The sequence below is a fragment of the Triturus cristatus genome, chromosome 11 (assembly GCF_964204655.1).
Source record: "Triturus cristatus chromosome 11, aTriCri1.1, whole genome shotgun sequence".
Lineage (NCBI taxonomy): Eukaryota > Metazoa > Chordata > Amphibia > Caudata > Salamandridae > Triturus > Triturus cristatus.
This window is the reverse complement of record NC_140594.1, coordinates 1,114,102,044-1,114,122,599: the sequence shown is the minus strand read 5'-3', so window position 1 is coordinate 1,114,122,599 and position 20,556 is coordinate 1,114,102,044. Positions and strand designations below refer to the sequence as shown.

Below are 20,556 nucleotides of genomic sequence, written 5' to 3'. Positions count from 1 at the left end.
TTATTCTTCTCTGTGACACGCACACCTTTATTTTAATCAAATACTTTCATCTTGTTATCGCAGAATTACACACTATCCAACAATTTTTTTTCTGTAATACTAGTGCATCGTCATAACCAGTGATACACATACAATACCATCTACAATACAATTATACTCACTGCTATTTAATTATTTGTGAGATATTTTTTTTTCGTCTTTGCTGTATTATACATTATCTTAATTTATTTATGAAATGTATGCAATACGCAATTTCTTTCATCTATCGATCTATTCATCTCACAGTGTGACAAGTAATTGGATGATTGATTGATTAAACATTTCTTTAGTTATAATACAACTTTATACATATTGTTCCAGCTTACTACAAAATAGTCACACAATTTTGATTGATTCCGCCACCTTCATTCCTTGAATCACCGGGTGATCCCCCAGTAAGATGGGAAATTTGGCACGACGCTTTTCAAACATATTTAGGAGCCATAGGTTCATTACGTTTCAGTGCTGAGAGGAGGAAATGCCTCCTGCTACACTCATTAGGATTTGAAGGTAGATCTATTCACAAACATTTACCATCTCTCTCACAAGAAGAACTTCATGGAATCGACGAGTACCAAGAGACGGTCATTAAATTAAGAACTAGGTTTGATAAACAACCAAGCCTCATGGTTTTGAGGCACAAGTTCTTTAAAAGGAAACAATCAGAAGGAGAAGATGTTGATGCCTACATCTCTGTTTTGCGCAGACTAGCAGCTGAGTGCAAGTTCGAGAACTTTACAGATCAATTAATCAGAGGTCAGTTTGTATGTCAGTGCAAGGACAAGAACGTTCGCCAAAAGTTGCTAACTTTAGGTGATCAGTCACTAGATGAAATTATAAAAATTGCAAAAAGTATAGAGATTTCCATGGTCTCTCTTAAGGAACTTGATGACAAACCACAAGATGCAATTAATGTCGTGGCCACTACTACTAATAATAATAATATTGAACAGCGTGGCAAGCCTTCACAGTCAGTTCATCAAGCATCAAAACCTAACTCGGATAGCAATAACTCGATTAAGTCTTTTTCCAGAAATATGTGCATTAGATGTGGTAATCCTCCACACATCAAAGGTTCACTTTGTCCTGCTAACAATGTTATCTGTAACTACTGTAAAAAGATGGGTCATTTTGCAAAAGTTTGTTTAAAAAGAAAGAATGTGAGCAAACCAGTAATTTGCAGTGTGGAATCGGATGGTGAGTCAGATTTAGAAGTGGTTTCTGTTATAAGATGTGAAAACGAATCGGACTCTGTCGAGCCTAGTTTCTCTTCTAAGGTTGTTACTGGGGATCCTTCCTCATGTATTGATCCCATTGTAGACATCAAGATTGGAAACCACACTGTCAAACACTTGGTTGACTCTGGAGCAAAGATCACTATGATCACGCAAAAGTTATTTGAGGAAACTTGGAATGGTTGTCAATCCTTACTTCCCCCTGATCGTTCTCCAGTCTCTCATATGAGGGGCGTAGAATAGATCTATTAGGTTATTTTGAAGACGAGTTAGAATTCAAAGGGCGGAGAATTGAAGGAAAAATGTATGTCGCAGTAAAAGGACTTAATATATTAGGTTGGTTTCATTAGGGCCTTTTTGGGATGATACTAAAGCCCGGCCAAAAAGAGCAAGTACTAGTGGTTGGTTGCGAAGACATCGGTTTGCGATGGAAAGAGAAGTACCCTGAAGTTTTCAGCAACAAGTTAGGAAAAATTAAAGGGTTCCGACACAAGATAATTGTTAAGGAGGATGCTCTTCCCATCAAGCACAAACTCAGAGGAGTTCCTTTCAGTGTGAGGGAAGATTTGGGAAAAGAGTTATGTAGCAAAGGGATCATTGAACCCACAAACTCTTCCCTGTGGCTCTCTCCATTGGTCGTGGCGAGGAAAAGGGGAGGAGATCTTCGCGTTTGTGTGGATTGGAGGTCCCTAAATAAGGAGATTTGGGTTGATTTCCACCCGTTACCCAAAATTAGTGACTTATTTTCCTCCACAAAAGGAGCGTGCTATTTGTCCAAATTAGATCTGGCCAGCGCGTATCATCAGGTAGAACTTGATCCCGAGTCACGGCATCTAACTGCATTCGTGTCACCTCTGGGAACCTTTCGCTACTGTTGCATGCCTTTTGGACTTGCGTTTGCGGTGTCTGTTTTCCAGAGGATAATGGGCAGTATATTAAAAGATGTTAATGGTGTGCTCGTATTCCAGGATGACGTGCTTATCTTTGGAAAGGATGTTACTTCCCATGATCTTGCATTAGGAAAGGTGTTGACCATTTTCAAGAAACGTGGTGTTGTCTTAAAGGAGGGAAAATGTAAATTCATGTGCACTAAAGTTGAGTACTTGGGACATGTGATATCCCAAGAAGGGGTAAGTCCACGTCCAGGTCTAATCCAAGGAGTGAGTGTCTGAAAAGTTTCAGCGCTCCGTCCATCATCTCTTTGTGTTTGCTTTGTTCGCCCTAAACTGGCAGGGTATGCCCAGACGTGGGTCCCTTGCTCACTTTGCCACTGGATTCAAGCGAGCCTGGCTGATGAAGGGTGTTACCCAGAAACCGGTCCCAGCATGCTTGTTTCCGCTTCAGGGAAGACCTGGCTTGGCAGTTCGGGCTAGACTGTTCCCATGAGGCACAGGGTCAAGACTGATTTGCATATAGCTGGGTCTGAACTGAGGTGGCAAAGTGAGTTAAAGAATGATGATGGATTAAACCCAGATCTTGACTGGGGGTGAGTGTTTCAGCGCTCCGTCCATCATCTCTTTGGGTTTGCTAATTCAAACTATAGCAGAATCACCAGACCCTGTAGATAAAGCGGGAGTTAAGTCATTATTGGGATTATGTGAGTATTATTCTCAGTTCATTCCTAATTTTGCCACAGTTGTCCGTCCCATCAGCAATTTACTGAAAAAGGGAGTCAAATTCGATTGGTACCATGATTGTGTAGTTGCCATTAAATCTGTGAAGTCCGCTTTATATGATGGGCCTATACTCAAACCCTTTGATCCAAGCTTGCCTTGTTGTGTGACTGTTGATGCAAGTCAAGTAGGAATTGGGGCAACTTTGACACAGGTTGATAACAACAGTGAAAGCACCATATGTCTTGCGTCGAGAGTACTGAGAACTCCTGGACTTCAGTATTCCGTAATTGAAAGGGAATTGCTTGTGTGTGCATGGGCTATTGAGAAATTTAGACCCTATGTTTGGGGGAAAAGCTTCAAGCTCCTGACAGACCATAAGCCCTTAGTAAACATCCTGGGTGGAAGTGTGAGTAAATGTTGTTCACCTCGGATCATGCGTTTGGTTACCAAACTGCTACAGTACCAGTTCACGGTACAACATATTGCTGGAGGAAAGAATGTGAGGGCAGATTTTTTATCCCGTTTCCCTGTTAAGTCAGGTGAAATTGATGATGTTAATCTTGAAGAATTTTCCAGTGAGGATTGTGATGATTGTTTAGTGGCAGTGCTTGACATACCTGTTCTAAGTTTGGGTTCTGAGGATGATTGGAAACGAGCTCTGGAATCTGACTGTGTGCTGTCTCAGGTAGCTCGTTTTGTCAAAAGTGGGTGGCCAAGGGAAAAGGTACTATCTGCTCCTCTGCAACCTTTCTGAAAAGTTGAAGATGAACTTTCCATTGAAGATGGACTGCTACTTAGAGGAGATAAATTTGTCCCACCTGCTTTATTTCGGAAAACTATTATTGAGAGAGCTCATGAGGGTCACCTGGGTACCACGCTCACTAAACGCCGCATCAGAGATGTCTATTGGTGGCCAGGTATGGATTCTGAGATTGATTCCATGGTATCTGGTTGTTGCGTTTGTGGTGCTTCTGACAAAAGTGAAAGGGAAAGTGTCTATTCCACCTTTGATGCCCATTGAATGCCCTAAAAATCCCTGGTCAAAACTGGGAATGGATGTGATGGGTCCCTATGAGGTCCTCCCAGGGGGGGCTTGTTTCATACTAGTTTTAATGGATTACACATCAAAATGGCCAGAGATCAAGTTGGTGAAAGATGCCAGCACTCATGCTCTTGTAGATTTTCTCAAAAGTGTGTGATTGAGAGAGGGTTTTCCGGAAACTTTGATTTCAGACAATGGCAAACAGTTCGTCAGTGCAGAGTTTGAGTCTTTTCTAAAAGATTCTGGTGTTAAACATCATAAAAGCTCACTCTATCACCCACAAAGTAATGGCTTGGTTGAGAGGATGAATCGGGTGGTGGGTGAATGTATTAGGTGGGCAAGAGCTGGTGGTCATGATGTTTGCAAAGCACTTAATGCCATGATATGGTTTTACAGAACTACACCACATTCTGTTACTAAGATCTCACCCTTTGAGTTATTGAGAGGACGTAAACCAAACACAAGTTTCAGACCTGTTCGGATAAGCAGATGGGTAAGATCTGAGTCTGATGTTGCCCACTTGTTATCCCTAGTTAGAGGGAATGTGTCTGATTCTCAATCTAAACAAAAAATGTGGTTGGATGCCCGTAAAGGTGCAAAAATGACTCAATTGGAAGTGGGAGACACTGTTGAGATTAAAAGTGGTGTACACTCTAAGAAAGGTGACAGCAAATTTAGTACGCCTGTTAAAGTTATCAAAATTTTGGGTAATGCTGTTATGGTTGATGGTGGGCATTGGTGGAACCTCAACAGAATAGTTAAAAGTCGTCATTGTACTACTGTTTCTCATTTCAAGGAGGAGTTTGCTTCCTTGTGTTAATCATCTTCCTTCAAGGAAGAGCTCTAGAAATATTGTTAAACCTGCCAGGTACAGGTCATAAGATTTTTATTGTTGTTCACAAGGTTTCTTGTGTTTCGTTTGTTCATTATTATTATTATTTTTTTAATTATTATTTTGTTTTATATTTTTATTATTTGTGAGAAGAGAAGATGTGTTGTACTCTGTGTTATACTCCAGCTTGCTGTGCCTTACTGCAGCCTATCGTGTTGTAATGATCTAGAATGTTTATGGTTGCCTAGTAATGACATGTTGTGGACATTCTCGCTGGAGCTGTTGGCAGAGCCAGTCCTGCTGTCTCTGCTGTCCATGTAGCTAATAAACTACCAACTTACTTCTACTTGAATCTGCCTCCTTACTACACTGGTCAATTGATCCCCAATTAACTAGGCCGTTATCACCTCTGTAACTCCTTAGTAATTGGTGCCCCTGGTCCCTAGGGCATAGGTACTAAAGAGGGTCCCCAAGAGCTGCAGCATATCTTGTGCCACTCTAAAGGAAGCAGCACCAAACTCATAGATTGCCACTGCAGGCTGCGTGACAAGGTGCTCCAAAAAGTGAAATCGAATAGTTTCTTACCTGTCGGTGTAGTTTTGCAGCTTGAAGATCTTTCTGGATTCACTATGCTGTGCATTATTCCGCGATCTTGTGGTTGGGTCCGGATTCGTAGTCTTTTCTTTGTTTTTGTTTTTTTTCGTAGCCCAGGTGAGCGGCGACGACCCACCATTTGGTGCACCTCCCGTGACGTCGTCGTGCTTCCTGCGGAAGTCCCACCTTTGGGGCGCCATCTTCGGGTTCTTTTTTCCTTTCCTTTTTGTTTCTTTTTTTTTAACCCTAGGCGATTGATTAAGCCTTCATGTCCATCTTTCTGTACGTTTTCATTCCTTCTGATCTTTACCATTTTACCCCCTCTTCCTCCAGCCTCATCTTCCTGGCGGAGGTGGGTGGGTTCGCTAGTGAATCCAGAAAGATCTTCAAGCTGCAAAACTACACCGACAGGTAAGAAACTATTCGTTTTGCAGCGTGAATCTTTCTGGATTCACTATGCTGTGCATAGACTTTGTAGCGGTTTTCCTAATTTTGTGGCGGCTGGGTGGTAGATGAGCGTTGGTCGTTGAAAATGTGTTGAAGCACCTTCTGTCCGACCTGTGCTTCCTTGTTCATCTGAATGTCCACGCAGTAGTGTTTCGTGAACGTGTGCACAGATGCCCAAGTTGCCGCTAGACATATGTCCTGAATGGGCGTGTTCGCCAGGAAGGCAACGGTGGCCCCCTTCTTCCTTGTGGAGTGAGCCTGAGGTCCCCCTGCTAGCTCCTGTCCAGCCTGTTTGTGGCAGAATTGAATAGTGAGTGCAATCCATCTAGCGATGGTGCCCTTAGTTACTGGTCTACCCATGAAGCTAGTAGCAAAGGACACAAACAACTGCTTTGATTTTCTGAGTTCCTTGGTTCTCTCAATGTAGTGCATCACCGCTCTTCTAGCGTCGAGGGTGTGCAGGGCCCTTTCTGCGTTTGAAGTCGGGTTTTGGAAGAAACTTCTCTCGAACCTGTGGGGATTGCCCTGTGCCATTTCTTGAATTTGTGAGAACCATGTCTGCCTTGCCCACTGCGGAGCCACTAGGATCAGAGTCATGTTGCTGGTTCTGCACTTGTCGAGCACTCTGTGCAACAGGGGTATCGGTGGAAAGGCGTAGGCAAATGTCCTCGACCAGCTTATCCATAGGGCATTTCCTTGGGATTGCTGATCTGGTTGCCTGGACGCGAAGCTTTGGCATTTTGCATTCTGGCGTGTTGCAAACAGGTCTATTGTGGAAGTTCCCTATCTCTGGAAAAGCTTCTCCGTTTCCTGGCCATTGAGCTCCCACTCGTGTGATGCCGAGGTCTGCCTGCTTAGCCAGTCTGCCTCCACATTGTCCTTCCCTGGAAGGTGAATTGCCAGTAGATCTATCCTGAGAGGAATGGCCCATCTCCAAATCTCCTGTGCCAGAGAGGAGAGAGGGAACGACTGTGTCCCCCCCTGCTTGTTGATGTAGAACATTGCCGTGGTGTTGTCTGTTTGAACCAACACCCTCTGTTGTACAGGTGCCCCTGGAATGCCTTCAAGGCTAGCAGGATGGTTTTCAATTCGAGGTAATTGATATGGCGTACCGCATCTGCTGGAGCCCACAGACCCTTCACTCTGAGGTTGTCCATGTGCGCTCCCCATCCCTTTTGCGATGCGTCCGTGGTAATGGTCATTGTTGGGTTTGGTGGTGTCAGGCTTCTCCCTGCTGTCATGTTGTCTCTGTTCCACCAAGTCATCTCCTCCTGCACTGCGTGCGTAACAACCACTAGATCTTCCCAACTTCCGCTTGCTTGTGACCATTGCTGTTGTAGCCATTCTTGGAATGGTCTCATGTGCAGGCGTACATTCGGCACCAGCTGGATCCATGACGCCATCATCCCCCTCATCTTGCTCACTGACCTCACTGTCAGAGCTCGCCCCTTCTGGTAGAGACGCGTCTCCTTCAGTAGGGCCTCTGTTCTCCTGTCGCTGGGCACCACTGTGCAGTTCAGGGTGTTGATTTTTGCTCCCAGGAAAATCTTCACCTGCTCAGGCTCCATCGATGACTTCCCCCAGTGTATCGAGAACCCCAGGTTCGTCAGAGTCAGTCACGCGTGTTGCGTGTCTCTCGCACTTCTCGCGTGTGTTTGCCTTGACCAGCCAGTCGTCTAGGTAGGGGTAGACATGGATCCCCTGCCTTCGTAGGTGGGCCGCGACCGCCGACAGGCATTTTGTAAAAACCCTTGGCGCCGATTTTAGCCCGAAGGCCAGGGTTGTGAACTGGTAGTGTTCCTGGTCGATGTTGAACCTTAGAAGGCCCTTGTGCCTTCTGTTTATTGGAATGTGTAGGTAGGCATCCTGGAGGTCCGCGGTGACCATGAAGTCCCCGTCTCTTATTTGGGGAAGCACCTCCTGCAGCGAAGTCATTTTGAACTTCTGCGTTCTGATGAACTTGTTTAGGTATCTCAGGTCCAGGATGGGTCTGACGTTTCCGTCTACCTTCGGGACCACGAAATAGTTTGAGTAGACCCCCTTGTTGCGTTCTCTGAACGGCACTGCCTCTATGGCTCTTTTTTCTAGTAGTTTCAGGGTTTCTTCTCTGAGTAGGGCCATTTCTTGAGCCGATCTCTGTCTTCTCCTTGGTCTTCTGTTTGGAGGTCTTCTCTCCAAATCCACGCAGTATCCGTATTGCATGACGTTCAGTATCCACTTGTCTGTGGTTATACGCCGCCACTCCTGAAGGTAGAACCTCAGCCTTCCGCCTACTGGTGTTGGATGTTCGTAGGCTTTTGATTTTTCTCTCCCCCTTGATGTTACTGTATTTCGCCTCACACTTGGGGGCATGTCGAGGGTAGGCGTCCTCCTGCGTGCTGAGTCACTTTGATGAGGGTTGGTCACTCCCTCTCCTCCTCTCGCCACGTCCGTTCCCTCTCCCGCGAAAGGACTGGCCCCGAGGCTGGTACTGCCAGTTTTGCTTCTGTTGACCTTGTTGTCCGTGACTATCACCCTGCTGACTCTGCTGGAACGCCTGGTGCGACGCTCCCTGCTGGCTTCCTCCCCGACCGTAGGGTCTCCTAGAGGGATTGCCTCCCCTCATACCCCTTAGCTGTAGGGCCCCCATGGACCTCGCTGTTTCGTTTTCTTTTTTCAGCTGGGTGAGTTTCTCGTCTACTGTTGCTCCGAACAGTGTCTCTCCGTTGAAGGGGGTGCTAAGGATGTTGTTCTGCACCTCCGGTTTGAATCCCGAGATTCTTAGCCATGCATGTCTTCTCTCGGTGACCCCTATGGCCATTAGTCTTGCCGAAGTCTCGGCCCCGTCCAGCGCCGTCTTTATACAAGAGTTGGCGATGTTTTTACCTTCGTCCACCAGGTGCGAGGCTCTCTGGCGGTATTCTTCGGGGAGGTGCTTTACTAGCTCCCCCATCTCGTCCCAGTGCTGGTTCTGGTGCCTATTGAGAAGTGCATTGGAATTCGCCATGCGCCAGTGCATTGCGGCGTTCCTCTCGACCTTTCTTCCTGTGAGGTCTATCCTCCTGCTTTCTTTATCAGGTGGTGGCCCCGAAGTTGCTGGCACGTTGGCCCTTCTCCTGGCCGTGGAAGCTATGATGGAGTCGGCGGTGATGCTACCCTTGATGTAAGGGGGGTCCAGAGAAGAGTGCTTATACTTCTTCTCCGTCCTGGGCGTGATCGAACGGCAGGTCGCTGGTTCCTTGAAGGCTTCTCTCCCCTGATTCATCACACTTTGTAGCATGGGGAGAAATTGGCTCCTCGTCTGTATGGGGAGCAGGGTCTCGAGGAGGAAATCGGCTTTCGGCCTCTCTTCATCGAGTTTGATGCCGAAGGCTGTCGCTGCGCTCCTGACCACCATATTGTACACCCCGATGATGTCGGGTGGCGAAGGCCTCGAAGGGTACGTGTCCACGGGCTCCTCCGGGTTTTCGGTGTCGAGATCCTGCCATTCGATGTCGTGGCTGGTTGATGGCGCCGAGCTGTAGAACGACTGCTGGTCTTCTTCCTCGGCTTCGCCTTCATAATAGGTCTCGTCTTACTCTTCGAGATCTCTCGTCAGCCCCTCGGTGTCGAATTCGTCCTTGACCTCGACGACGTTCGTCAGTGGAGCCGTTGGAATCTTGAATTCCTTCATCTTGGCGTCGAACTCCTTCTTCCTTTGAAGGATGTTCTCCATTTCGGCCTCGAGCCGCCTCTTCTTTTTCTCCATCTCGGGGATGCTTTCGGCGTCGACCGCGGGCCTTTTCGACGGGACTTGCGTCGACGTTGACCGTTCTTTCTGCGTCGAGCGTCCCGTTTCATGGGTTGTCTTCGATGATCCTTGCCTTTCGGCGTCTTTGGGCACCAGGGAGTCCTTTTCGAAGGATCCGCTCGGCCTCTTGTCCATGGTTTCCCCCTTGGTCGAAGTTTTCGGCGCCGGGGCTCCCTTCGTGGACTTTGACTCTGATTTTTTCGAGTCACCCTCGGGTTTTCGAGGTATTTTCTGTTTTGAGCTCGACGATTCTCTTACCTCGTCTTCATTTTTCTTGTCGGTCTCTACGACCGTGAAGTTTTCGGGTCCCTCGGCGACGTTGTCCTCATCGTCCGTGGAGAGGCCCAGATCGTAGAGCGACGGGGCCTTACCCTTGCCATCCATGCTGGCGCTGGCTCTTCTCTGCCGTTCTCTCACCCGGAGCTTCTTCGGCGCGAAGGCTGAGCCGGCGTTGCAGTCCTTACTCTGGTGGTCGACCGGTAGGCAGAGGTTGCAGACCGGATGCTGGTCCTTCTGCGCGAACTTGTGGTGGCAGTTAGGGCAGAACTTGAATGGCGTCTTGTCCATTGCGCTCAGGGCCTCTGAGTGCGCATTCTCCAAGGTCATCGAAGAAAAAGCCGTAAAACTTCCTTTCTTCGCGCTCCTGATGTAATCTATTCCTTTCCTGTGATATCTTCGTAGTAGTTATCGACGAAACTCGCTTTTCTTTCTTCTTCCTTCGATTGTAATTCTGGAGCTTCCCGATGACGATCCAGACCCAACGGCGGAAAAAAGAATCTGAAGATGGCGCCCCAAAGGTGGGACTTCCACAGGAAGCACGACGACGTCACGGGAGGTGCACCAAATGGTGGGTCGTCGCCGCCCACCAGGGCTACGAAAAAACAAACAAAAAAAAAAAAACACAGAACACACTACGAATCCGGACTCAACCACAAGATCGCGGAATAATGCACAGCATAGTGAATCCAGAAAGTTTCACGCTGCAAAACACAACATGGCACACACCTGTGTGCCATGTCCCCTAACACCGCATGTAATATTTGTAAATCACCCCTACAACAGGCCTTACAGCCCTAAGGCAGGGTGCATTACATTACATGTGAGGACAAATCTGCATGAGCTGATATTCCCCTTGTAATGTTTAGTTCAATTACTAGATATTACAAGTGAACAGGGAAGCCATCCTAAGGTATGTAATGGGCATTGGTCAAAACGAGTTTCCCAGCTACATAATGGCTTCACTGAAGCTTATGGTGTTTGGTATCAAACACCTTGTATTAATAAATCCACACTGATTCCACTAATGAATTTATTAATACATGCATCCAGAGAGTATCTTAGAGGTACCCCTTGAACCCTACTAGCCCTCTAGTGTGCTGGCTGACTGGTCCAATTCAGTCTGCCGCCACCGACAAGTTTCTGACCCCCTTGGAGGTAAGAGCTACGCTCTCAGAGGTCAGAAACAAGGCCTGCTCTGGCGAGAGGTGTTTACACTTCCTACTCAGGAAGGCTAGTAAATCAGCATATATAGGTAGGAGGCTTCAAAGGCCTCTACCACCTTTGGTATGTGAACCAAGGCTTACCCAGACAGGGGAAATGCTTGGCCCTGCCCTGCGCCCATCTGGCACCAGGACAGGCAGGAAAATGAGCTAGTCAGGACGTATGTTCCCCCTTAGGCTAGTACCACCCCTCTAAGGTGGGCTACCTGTAGTGTGCACAACTAGAAAAAAATCCACCATCTTGGTTTGTGGTGGAATTAGGGCCTCTGGGGCAGGGTTATGACCACTTCCCACAGGAAGTAGTCATACAGAGGGTGTAGTCAACCTAACGGTAGGTAGGTTCCTACCTGACACTCCCTGTAAGGTGCCTAAATACAGTATTTAGGTGGCTCCCCTGATGCCAGGACCTCAGATTCAATTAACAAAATGAAGGAGTGGACAAAGAAGATTGCTGACCCGAGAACAGAGGAGCTATGACTGACTTGGTGCAAGTGGCGGCTCCTCCATAGAGGCGTCGCCCTACTGCTTTCTCGCAGTGCGAGAAGGCAGAAACATAAAATGGTAAAACTACCATTTTATGTTTCTGCTTCTCGCACTGTGAGAAAGCAGGAGTGCCTGGTTGTGGGTGGGCAGGTGCGCGGTCCTGCTCAAGGGCAGGGGGTGGGGTGGTGGTGAGGGGGGGGGGGCGGGAGTGGCTTGACCACTGTTGTTGGTACTGACTGTTTGATCGGCCCCAGGGCTGACCAACCCAGTCATGCGTACTCTCCCTTTTTTCTCTATGTAGGCTGCATGCATCAGTGGATAAGGCCTCTGATGCATTCAAGTGGGACTTTCTTTTGTTAGATAACAGAGGGGATACCCTTTGCAGAATCATTTGTCAATTGGTTGAAAGCACTATGTAGAGCAACCGTCAAAAGTACCCACTCTGATTCACGAACATGTATAACATTCGCCCATATTTACAATGTTTAGTGTTTTTTTAATGCTTTTTATCCATCTTACTTGTTTCAGTATACATGAGAATCAAATATCACTCTTTATTATAGTTCTAACATGTGGCAACTCGTATTGTTATATATTACACAATTTCAGCTTTTGAGTAGGCCTGGGCAAAGCACTACGCTACGCTCGCGAAGTTTGCGAAGTCGCGCTACTTCGCACTACGCGAATTGCACGTAGCACAGTGCGAACACGCGTAGCGTAGTCTTGCGTAGTGCTGCGGTCATTTTTTGCTTGCTCGCGGTCCTCAACGTCAAGTTGGCGATGGCGAGCAAGCAAAATGACATCCCGGCGAGACTTTTTCCTTGTTCGCGATCAGCAACATCAAGTTGGCGATTGCGAACAAGGAAAATAATCCTCCCGGCGAGATTCCCAACGCGAGGAGGTCAGGTTTCTCATTGCGAGGTGTCGCGTATGCTCGCGACCGCTCGCGATGAGAAACTACCAGCTCGCGTTGAGAAAGCTGCCGCTGGAGTAAAAATCTCCTCGAGCAGCAGAAAACTACAGCTCGCACTGTGCAAGATGCCATTTTCAATGATTGCACAGTGCCGGTTGCTTGTCCGCACTGTGCAATCATTGAAAACAACATCTTGCACAGTGCGAACATGTTACTACGCAGTTCGCCAAGTGCTACGCGAAGCTCGCGCAGTGCGAACTGCACTTTGCGTAGCTTCGCGAAGTGCTACTTCGCGAACTACGCCCACCCTTACTTTTGAGAAACGTACCTTGTAGAATTACAAAACCGGGCTTCATTATAGTTTAGTAGACTATGGAGATTGGAAGACAGGTGTACCTTTCTCAAGGCTTTGAGCGCCAATCTTTAGTGGTTTTACTTCACTATGTAGATCAGTTTTATTTAGTCAAACAATTTACAACTTGTGTTCAGCTGTGGCTCACAAACCTAGATCCCAACCAAACAAAACGTATATTCCTCAAGCTGTGAAAATGCAATTACCGTTTTATTTCTTTAGGTTCGGTACTACTAAGAGATTGGACGTAAATTCCTAGTGAAGCACGCAGCACCCACTCAAGAGAGACACAAAATAAATCAAAGACACGTTGGATTAATTAAGGAAGCACTAAAAGTAGGGAAAGGCCCTAAAAATGTGTGCCACTTCAAACAACATGCAATTAACCGGCACACCAGTCAGACGCATCACGAAGGCTACAATTTTACATTCACCACCCATTTCCTACACCATACTAGATTAAAAATCTAAAAAGAACCTCCTCCAACCTCACAGAATAGGATGCATCTCTATAACAACCAGACTGTCTAAACAAAAAGTTCTCTCACATCAGTCATCGATGTAGAATACACCACACTCGTGTGAGAGGTCAATGAATTGGAACATGTAAAGATGTGCTGAGGGCCAACATGCTATTATTATAGGGGTAAGAGATGCTGCTTGCCTGTGAGAAATTAGCAGAGGGAGGACTCGGGTTCTTTTCAAATTCTGAGGGGAACTGCCCTGGTCTTTTTTTTTTTTTTTAAATATGCAGGGCCGGATTGAGAGATCAGTGGTGATGTGAGGGAAAGTGCCTGTTGATGTGGGCAATGAGTGGGAAAAGCTATGTAGTGAAAAAGGAAACAGAACTGTTCGTCAGTTGAAGTAAATGAGGTATGTTTATGAATGCTGAAAAGGGTTGAAAATGTAACAGAAGACATATGGAATTTCCTAACTGATAAATAATTAAATCGTATTGCTTTATTAACCTTCCTGCTTCCTCAAGTTTGCTTGAAAATGCATTATTTGTCCACTCTTCTAAAAAAAAACCTGTAGGTTGTTCAGGCTCGCTCGGTACGCTTGCTCGCCGTTGTGCAGCACGACAATAAGTTTACGCCCCGCCACTTTCAAATGTCACCAGCAGCCACTGCTTGGCACCGACCCTGCCAGCTGCAACCGACCCTCGTGGAGAAACCAACTCGGCCTATCGCTGTGCAGACCAAGAAACCCGGAGGGCTGCCAGTGAACTCCCTTGGATTAGAGGAGCTACTCTCCTGCATCACAGGCACCAAAGAAGCAAGGTCCAATTCACCGTCCAGGCACTTACCAGGACTACGGATGCTGCAGCCGCCCAGGAAAAGGTCACTGTGCTCCCACAGTCAGATCCGTCCTCCCTCCAAGCGTGGGGATGCCAGGACTGACGGGAGCCGCAGAGTATCAATACCTGGGGTACCAGACCCCTTGTAACAAGGCTGGTTGGGTCCAGACCAGACACCAACACAGAGAAAGACCGACCTGTATGTCGAGGGACTTCAGGCACAATGAGACCCACATTGAGAGTGAACCAGCTGTGCTGTTTACCACTTTTCTGCAATAACAAGACTAAGTGACAGCCTCCGACCACCGCCACCCGACACCTTACAGTACCTCTTCACCCGCGTCCCACAGCCTGACTCCGAGCAAGGTGATGGTGCCAACTGGGTCCTAAGATTCTCGAAGGCTGAGCCCACCCTTGGGTTTGCCTAGACTTCCCTCCCAGTCACCAACTGCAGCCTCTTTGTGCACGCTCTCTAAACAGAGTGTCTCTTGCAGCACGGACTTGATGCCTAAAGACACCACTGAATCTGAGCACTACAGCCAAAGGAGAAGAGGACCAATGGTGTCCCACTCCCAACGTGCCCGAGCATCTCAGGGACCGAGCCCCCCTGTGGGTTCACCCGGACTGGTCCCCCACTCTGAGCTTGCAGCCTTTTTTCGACTGGACCGTTCCACTTTGAAATGAATGGGGCACCCGATGACGAAATACACCTCTGCACTCGGCCGCTACACTGAAACCCAAGGTGACCTGCTGGTGTTGCCTTGTACCTTGCCCCATACTCACCTTAAGTCCAGGAGAAGGGTCCCGCAAGTCGTTGACAAGTGCCCAAACACAATACATGTTTTCAGTTCCATAGGATAACATTACCGTTCCAGAAATTGCACTGTCAACTTTTGAAACATATAAAAATTCATATCTCGAAAAGTACTTAACCAATTCCGATGATTGTGGTATCTAAATTCATATAAAAATAGGTATTACATTTATAAATATACTGGATTTCTTTATTGAGTGTGCCATCGTGTGTGCAATAAATGCTTAGCACTACCCTCTGATCAGCCTAACTGCTCGCCCAAACTACCAAAAAAGAGAGCATCTGGGTTATCATTTGTGCCTCTGTAAGCCAACTGGGGTTTGCCTCAACTCTTTACACAGTGTACCTCATTTTGGTCCACTATATAAGAGACAGCTTCCTACAAATGGATATTACTATTAAATGAACTAAAGTGTAAGAAGAAAAAAAGGTAATTAAAACACATAAACAGCATGCTTTACAATGCGTCACGTCTTTAGCCATGCATGATGGGTGTTAATACCCAACTCAATGGTACTCATTTTATTCATCTTTGAAGGATGAAAGGCTGTGTGGACAACAGGATTCAAACCTGTGTCCACTAAGCTATGTTAGAAGCAGTCTGACCACAGCCTGGCCCTATGGCGACATCTTAGCACTTGCAGCGAAGGGAGGTTACAGGATAACTAAGGTACACAGGGTTATGTCTCTGTGACATGTATGTAGTTTGGTAATGTTGAGTGGGAAACTAAATCATATCAAGCAAGTGTGGTCGTTCTTCTTAACCATCTTTTCTTGTAGTTTGTAGACCTACTCTTCAGTAGGCTCAGTTCTTTAAACAAATGGCTGCTTAATTCATTTGAGAAGATGAAAAATAAATTCAAGATGATGAAAAAACAAGTAATTATGGCCTCTCTGCTTTAGATGTATGGTTAATCTGGTTACTTTATTCAGGGTTTTCCGAAGCTTGTTAATCATTTTTCTGTGTTGTGTCTATGAAAGGCACATTGGCATAACCTCTAAAAAGTACTTTTGTGTCGAGATTGTGGGTTATACATTCTCAGAGAGATGAGGGTGGTGGCACTTTGGCTTAACACTGGCTAAACCTGGGGCTGGAAATTAGGCATACCAAAGACATTCCTCTCAATACCACCTAAGACGCTGTCAACGTTGGCATACAAGCCTGGGGAGGACTGAGAAGTGCCACATTCAGATTTGAGGAGAGAACACACCTGGCTCAAGCTTGACTTGGAGTTTGCTGACGGGGGTGTCATCTCCAAGGAGCTTCATTTGGCGGTGCAGGGCATCAAGGCGAAAAGCGGTCTCCAGGCAGGTGAAGGAGGCACCTTGAGTGGGAGTGGAAAGAGGAAAGATTAAATACAGCTTTAGAGGTACAGCGAAGACTCCATTTATTACACTGAAAAGCAAGTAAAGCATGGCAACAGCGAATACTACTCCCTACTGCACATCTATATCCTGATGGTCGCCCGGTCAATGCATACAATACTTTGTACATGCAGCGACTCAAGAAGTGAACAGGAGGTTTCTTACCCGACAAATGAAATTGTTCAAGGTAAATAAACAGGACTTTTAACTCACACTGCAGGGCCTAGGAGTATGTCAACGTGCTCCCACTTCAAACGTGCAGAGAAAACTAGCTCTCACTCAACACGTGCTGTGACTTGGGCTATACTGAAAGGCCCTCACTCCCTACTCGCATTGATTTGCGCTACACTCACAGGCTTTCATCCGACACATACTGAGACTCAGGGGTAAACTGATAGGCTCTCCCCCATATAGGGAGTCACTAAGGATATACTTGTGCTCTCTTGCCATGCAAGCAGTAACTGAGTATACTGGTAGATTCTCTAAATACAAATTTAACCTGTACAGAGAACTTCCTCGCAATCCTAGAAGCAGCAGTATTGACAACCTCACTCGTGTGGCCATCACCCAGACCCCCCCCCCTCCCCCCATTACATCTCAAATGTGCATTACTCAATTGCAGATCAGCCAGCAAACATGCCTCCGATATCTTCAACCTCATCCAACACAAGGTCTTAGACATCATCATCCTCACTGAAGCTTGGCTAAATCCCTCCTCCACTCCCATCCCAGACCTCCTAGTACCACGCCTTGCGACCTCTGGTGATTTGTGCGCTATACAAAAATCTTTGACATTGACATTGACATGACATAATTAGGCTAGACAGAGCTCGGAAGTTGGGTGGTGGCCTAGCCTGTATTCACAGGAACACAATCTCGATCTCTCAATGTGAGTCCTCTACGCCTTCCTCCTGTGAATACCTTTGTCTCAGCATCTCAAGCAAGAACCTACCGATTTGTAAACTTCACACCTACCACCCCCCAAGAGACACGCACCCCTTTATCAAGCAACTAATGGAAATCATCCCCGTCAATGTTGATTCAAATGTGGCCCAAATCTTCCATGGTGATTTCAACCTCCACTGGTCCAACACAGATGACACCACGGTATCCTGCCTAAAATTGTCCTTAAATGAGCAAGACCTGACTCGGCACTGTGACCGACCAAACAACCCATATAAAAGGAGAAACCTTAGACCTCATTATCTCAAATGAACAGTCCATCACCTTGGATTCCATTATCCCATGTGACTGGTCCGACCACCACTGCATCCACTTTTTTTTATCAACAGGGAGATGTCGTTGAGGAAGGCTCAACCAACAAAAGTAAATATCTGGAAAAGGAACCTCAGATCAATAAACTCTGATGAAATAGCTTCCCACTGTAAATCGGCCCTCTCCTCCCTAGCTGACGTGGCCGAAGTGCAGTCACTCAATGACTCCTACAATTCGACCATCTCCAACATCATGGATGACTTCGCTCCAATCCAACTAAAAAATGCCTAAACAAAATTATCCAAACCCTGGTATAATGACAATTTAAACATGGAATGCCGCAACCTGAGATAACTGGAACGTTCCTGGTGATCCAATCCCTCTGTGGACCAACTAAAACTCCTTAGATGGGCTAGGAGCCTTTACAACGAACAAATTAAGAGCGCGAGGGCTGACTATTTCAGACACCAACTGCATCAAGCGGCAAACCGCCCCAAGAAACTCTTCGAATTGGTCAAACAGCAATCAGTTGTAGGTCCAAACCACTCTGATCCTGGTGGCAGCTCTCCCTCCTGCGATGAACTTGCTGCTTTCTTCACTGAGAAAGCAAGACTCATCACCATTGACCTCGCCTCTGAGAAGGCTCTATTGCCTTCCTTCAGTGACAGATCACCTCTTGACCTCTGTGAAAAACGCAGTTCTACTAACCTGAATATCAAGAACAATGCGCCCTGGATCACCTTTACCCCATTTAGTGAAAAATACATCACCAAGATCCTTCATGACATAAACCCATCCAACCACTTCATTGATCCGTTGCCCCCGGCCATCTTCAAAGAGATCAAGAATGTTCTCATCCCCACCTGGGCAAGAACTGTAAACGCTTCACTCTCTCAAGACACGATCCCCGATTGCCTAAAGGCAGCTCAGGTTTCACCTATACTGAAAAAACCCAACGCAGACAAAGCTGATCTCAATAACTTCCGTCCTATCTCCACCATAGCGAAACTCATTGAAAAATGCGTTCAATCCCAACTTTGTGCTCACATAGAGGAGTACCAACTCCTTGATCCGCATCAATCTGGCTTTCGGAAGGGGCACAGCACCGAATCGGCGCTCATTCACGTTATGGATGACATTTTACAAATGCTTGACCAAAACGAATCCTGCCTCCTGATCCTCCTAGACCTTTCCTCAGCATTCGACACATGTATTCATGACAACCTCCTTTCCATTCTGGAAAACAGGATGGGTTTATCTGGTCAGGTGCTACAATGGTTCTCGTCCTTCCTCCACCACAGATCTCAAAGGGTCAAGGCAAACCACTCTCTCTCCCAGCCCTCTCCAGTTAACACGGGGGTTCCCCAAGGGTCTTCCCTATCTCCTATCCTCTTCAACCTGTTCTTGGAACCATTAGCTAACTCTTTAAACTCCACGGACACTCTCTTTCATATGGATGCGGACGATACGCAAATTTATGTGAAAATCTCTTCCCCAGAAAATGTCATCTCTCTCAACACGACCCTATCCTCTACTCAAAACTGGTTAACTGAGAACCATCTCCTGCTCAACACCTCCAAAATTGAATTCATGTTTTTCTCCCCTCCGAACAACACCCCCAAACTTGACCTTTGGTTGAATCACCTCACTGCACTCCTATCATAGACTCAGCCAAATCGCTCGGAGTCTGCCTGGACAAGCACCTGAATATGAAAAATCACATCAGTAAGGTCTGCAAGGGAGCAAATCACTTGATGAGGACACTCAGGAAGATCAAACCTTTTCTTCCACAAAACGATTTCAAGCAGGTGGTCCAAGCGCTTGTCCTGCCGAGGCTTGACTACGGCAGCGCAACCCTCTGCGGCCTACCCAAATACATTCTGGCTCCTCTAAGAGTATCGCTGAACTCCGCGGCTAGACTGGTTACAGGCTCAAAGCGAAATGAGCACATATCCCCGGTTCTAAAATCTCTCAAATGGCTGCCCTTTGAAGCTCGTATTCAGTTAAAGATTGCTGCTCTGACACACAAAGCTCTTCACTTCAATTCTCCCAGGTACCTAGCGCAAAAACTTGAGCTTTCTTGTGGGGCAAGAGCCTCAAGGAGCGACAATACTTTCCTCTTGAAACCACTCATCTCTAAGAAAAAGAGAACCCGTCACAGAGCCTTCTCCGGTGCCGCCCCAAAGATTTGGAACTCTCTTCCTCCAGAAGTACGCAGAATCTCTGCAATGACGGCGTTCAAATTGGAAGCCAAAAGATTCTTAATGAATACCTTCTTACCCTGATTGGGCAGGGCTCACCTACTCGAAGGCATTATTCCTACTTCCATTGTACCATCATCCGTTACTGCTCCTCTTTTCCATGCACAACGCTCCCCTCTGGGCCCACGCAAACTTGTTTATTATATGACCCTCCATGGTGCAACTGTCCCTGAATTTGTAACAATTCCTGCTTGTTGTCGACTTTGCATTTATGTCCTTCCTTCCACCCTAATGTAAAGCGCTCCGATATCCCCCTGGATCTTGTTCGCGCTATATAAAACTTTATAAATAAATAAAATAAATGCAGTGACCTGAGGTGCACTAAGAAACTCTCAACCCACACGTACAGAGATTTGTGGTATTCTGATTTACTCTCTCACTTCTGATCTGGCTGGGGCTATTCTCCTGGGATCTCACCCACGCACACTGAGGGGTGTATCATGATAAGCTCCCACCCAGTTAGTGCAGTGACCTGGGTACACCGAGAGGTTCTCACTAGACTGGATTGGAGTGTGTCTCACATACTGCCCTCGGGTGTGCAATAAATGCTTAGCACTACCCTCTGATCAGCCTAACTGCTCGCCCATACTACCCAAAAAGAGAGCATCTTGGTTATTATTTGTGCCTCTGTAAGCCAACTGGGGTTTGCCTCAACTCTTTACGCAGTAAAGTAGAGACTATGGGTATCCAGACTGTCTCACGTTGAGCATGAAGTGGCATTTGGTATACTGATGAGGTCTCACCTCACACAAACAGATACTTAGGGTTAGACTAACAGACTCT

The 20,556-nt window shown here is 46.7% G+C and overlaps 1 protein-coding gene across 1 annotated transcript in view; it reads right to left on the bottom strand.

Moving 5' to 3' along the window:
* The window catches only part of RNPEPL1 (arginyl aminopeptidase like 1), a 132,927-nt gene that overhangs the window by 43,218 nt on the left and 69,153 nt on the right, over window positions 1–20,556 (bottom strand). The window contains exon 6 of the mRNA XM_085635624.1: window positions 16,144–16,257. Within this exon, the coding sequence (XP_085491750.1) occupies window positions 16,144–16,257 (114 nt within the window). The remainder of the gene's footprint in view (window positions 1–16,143; window positions 16,258–20,556) is intronic.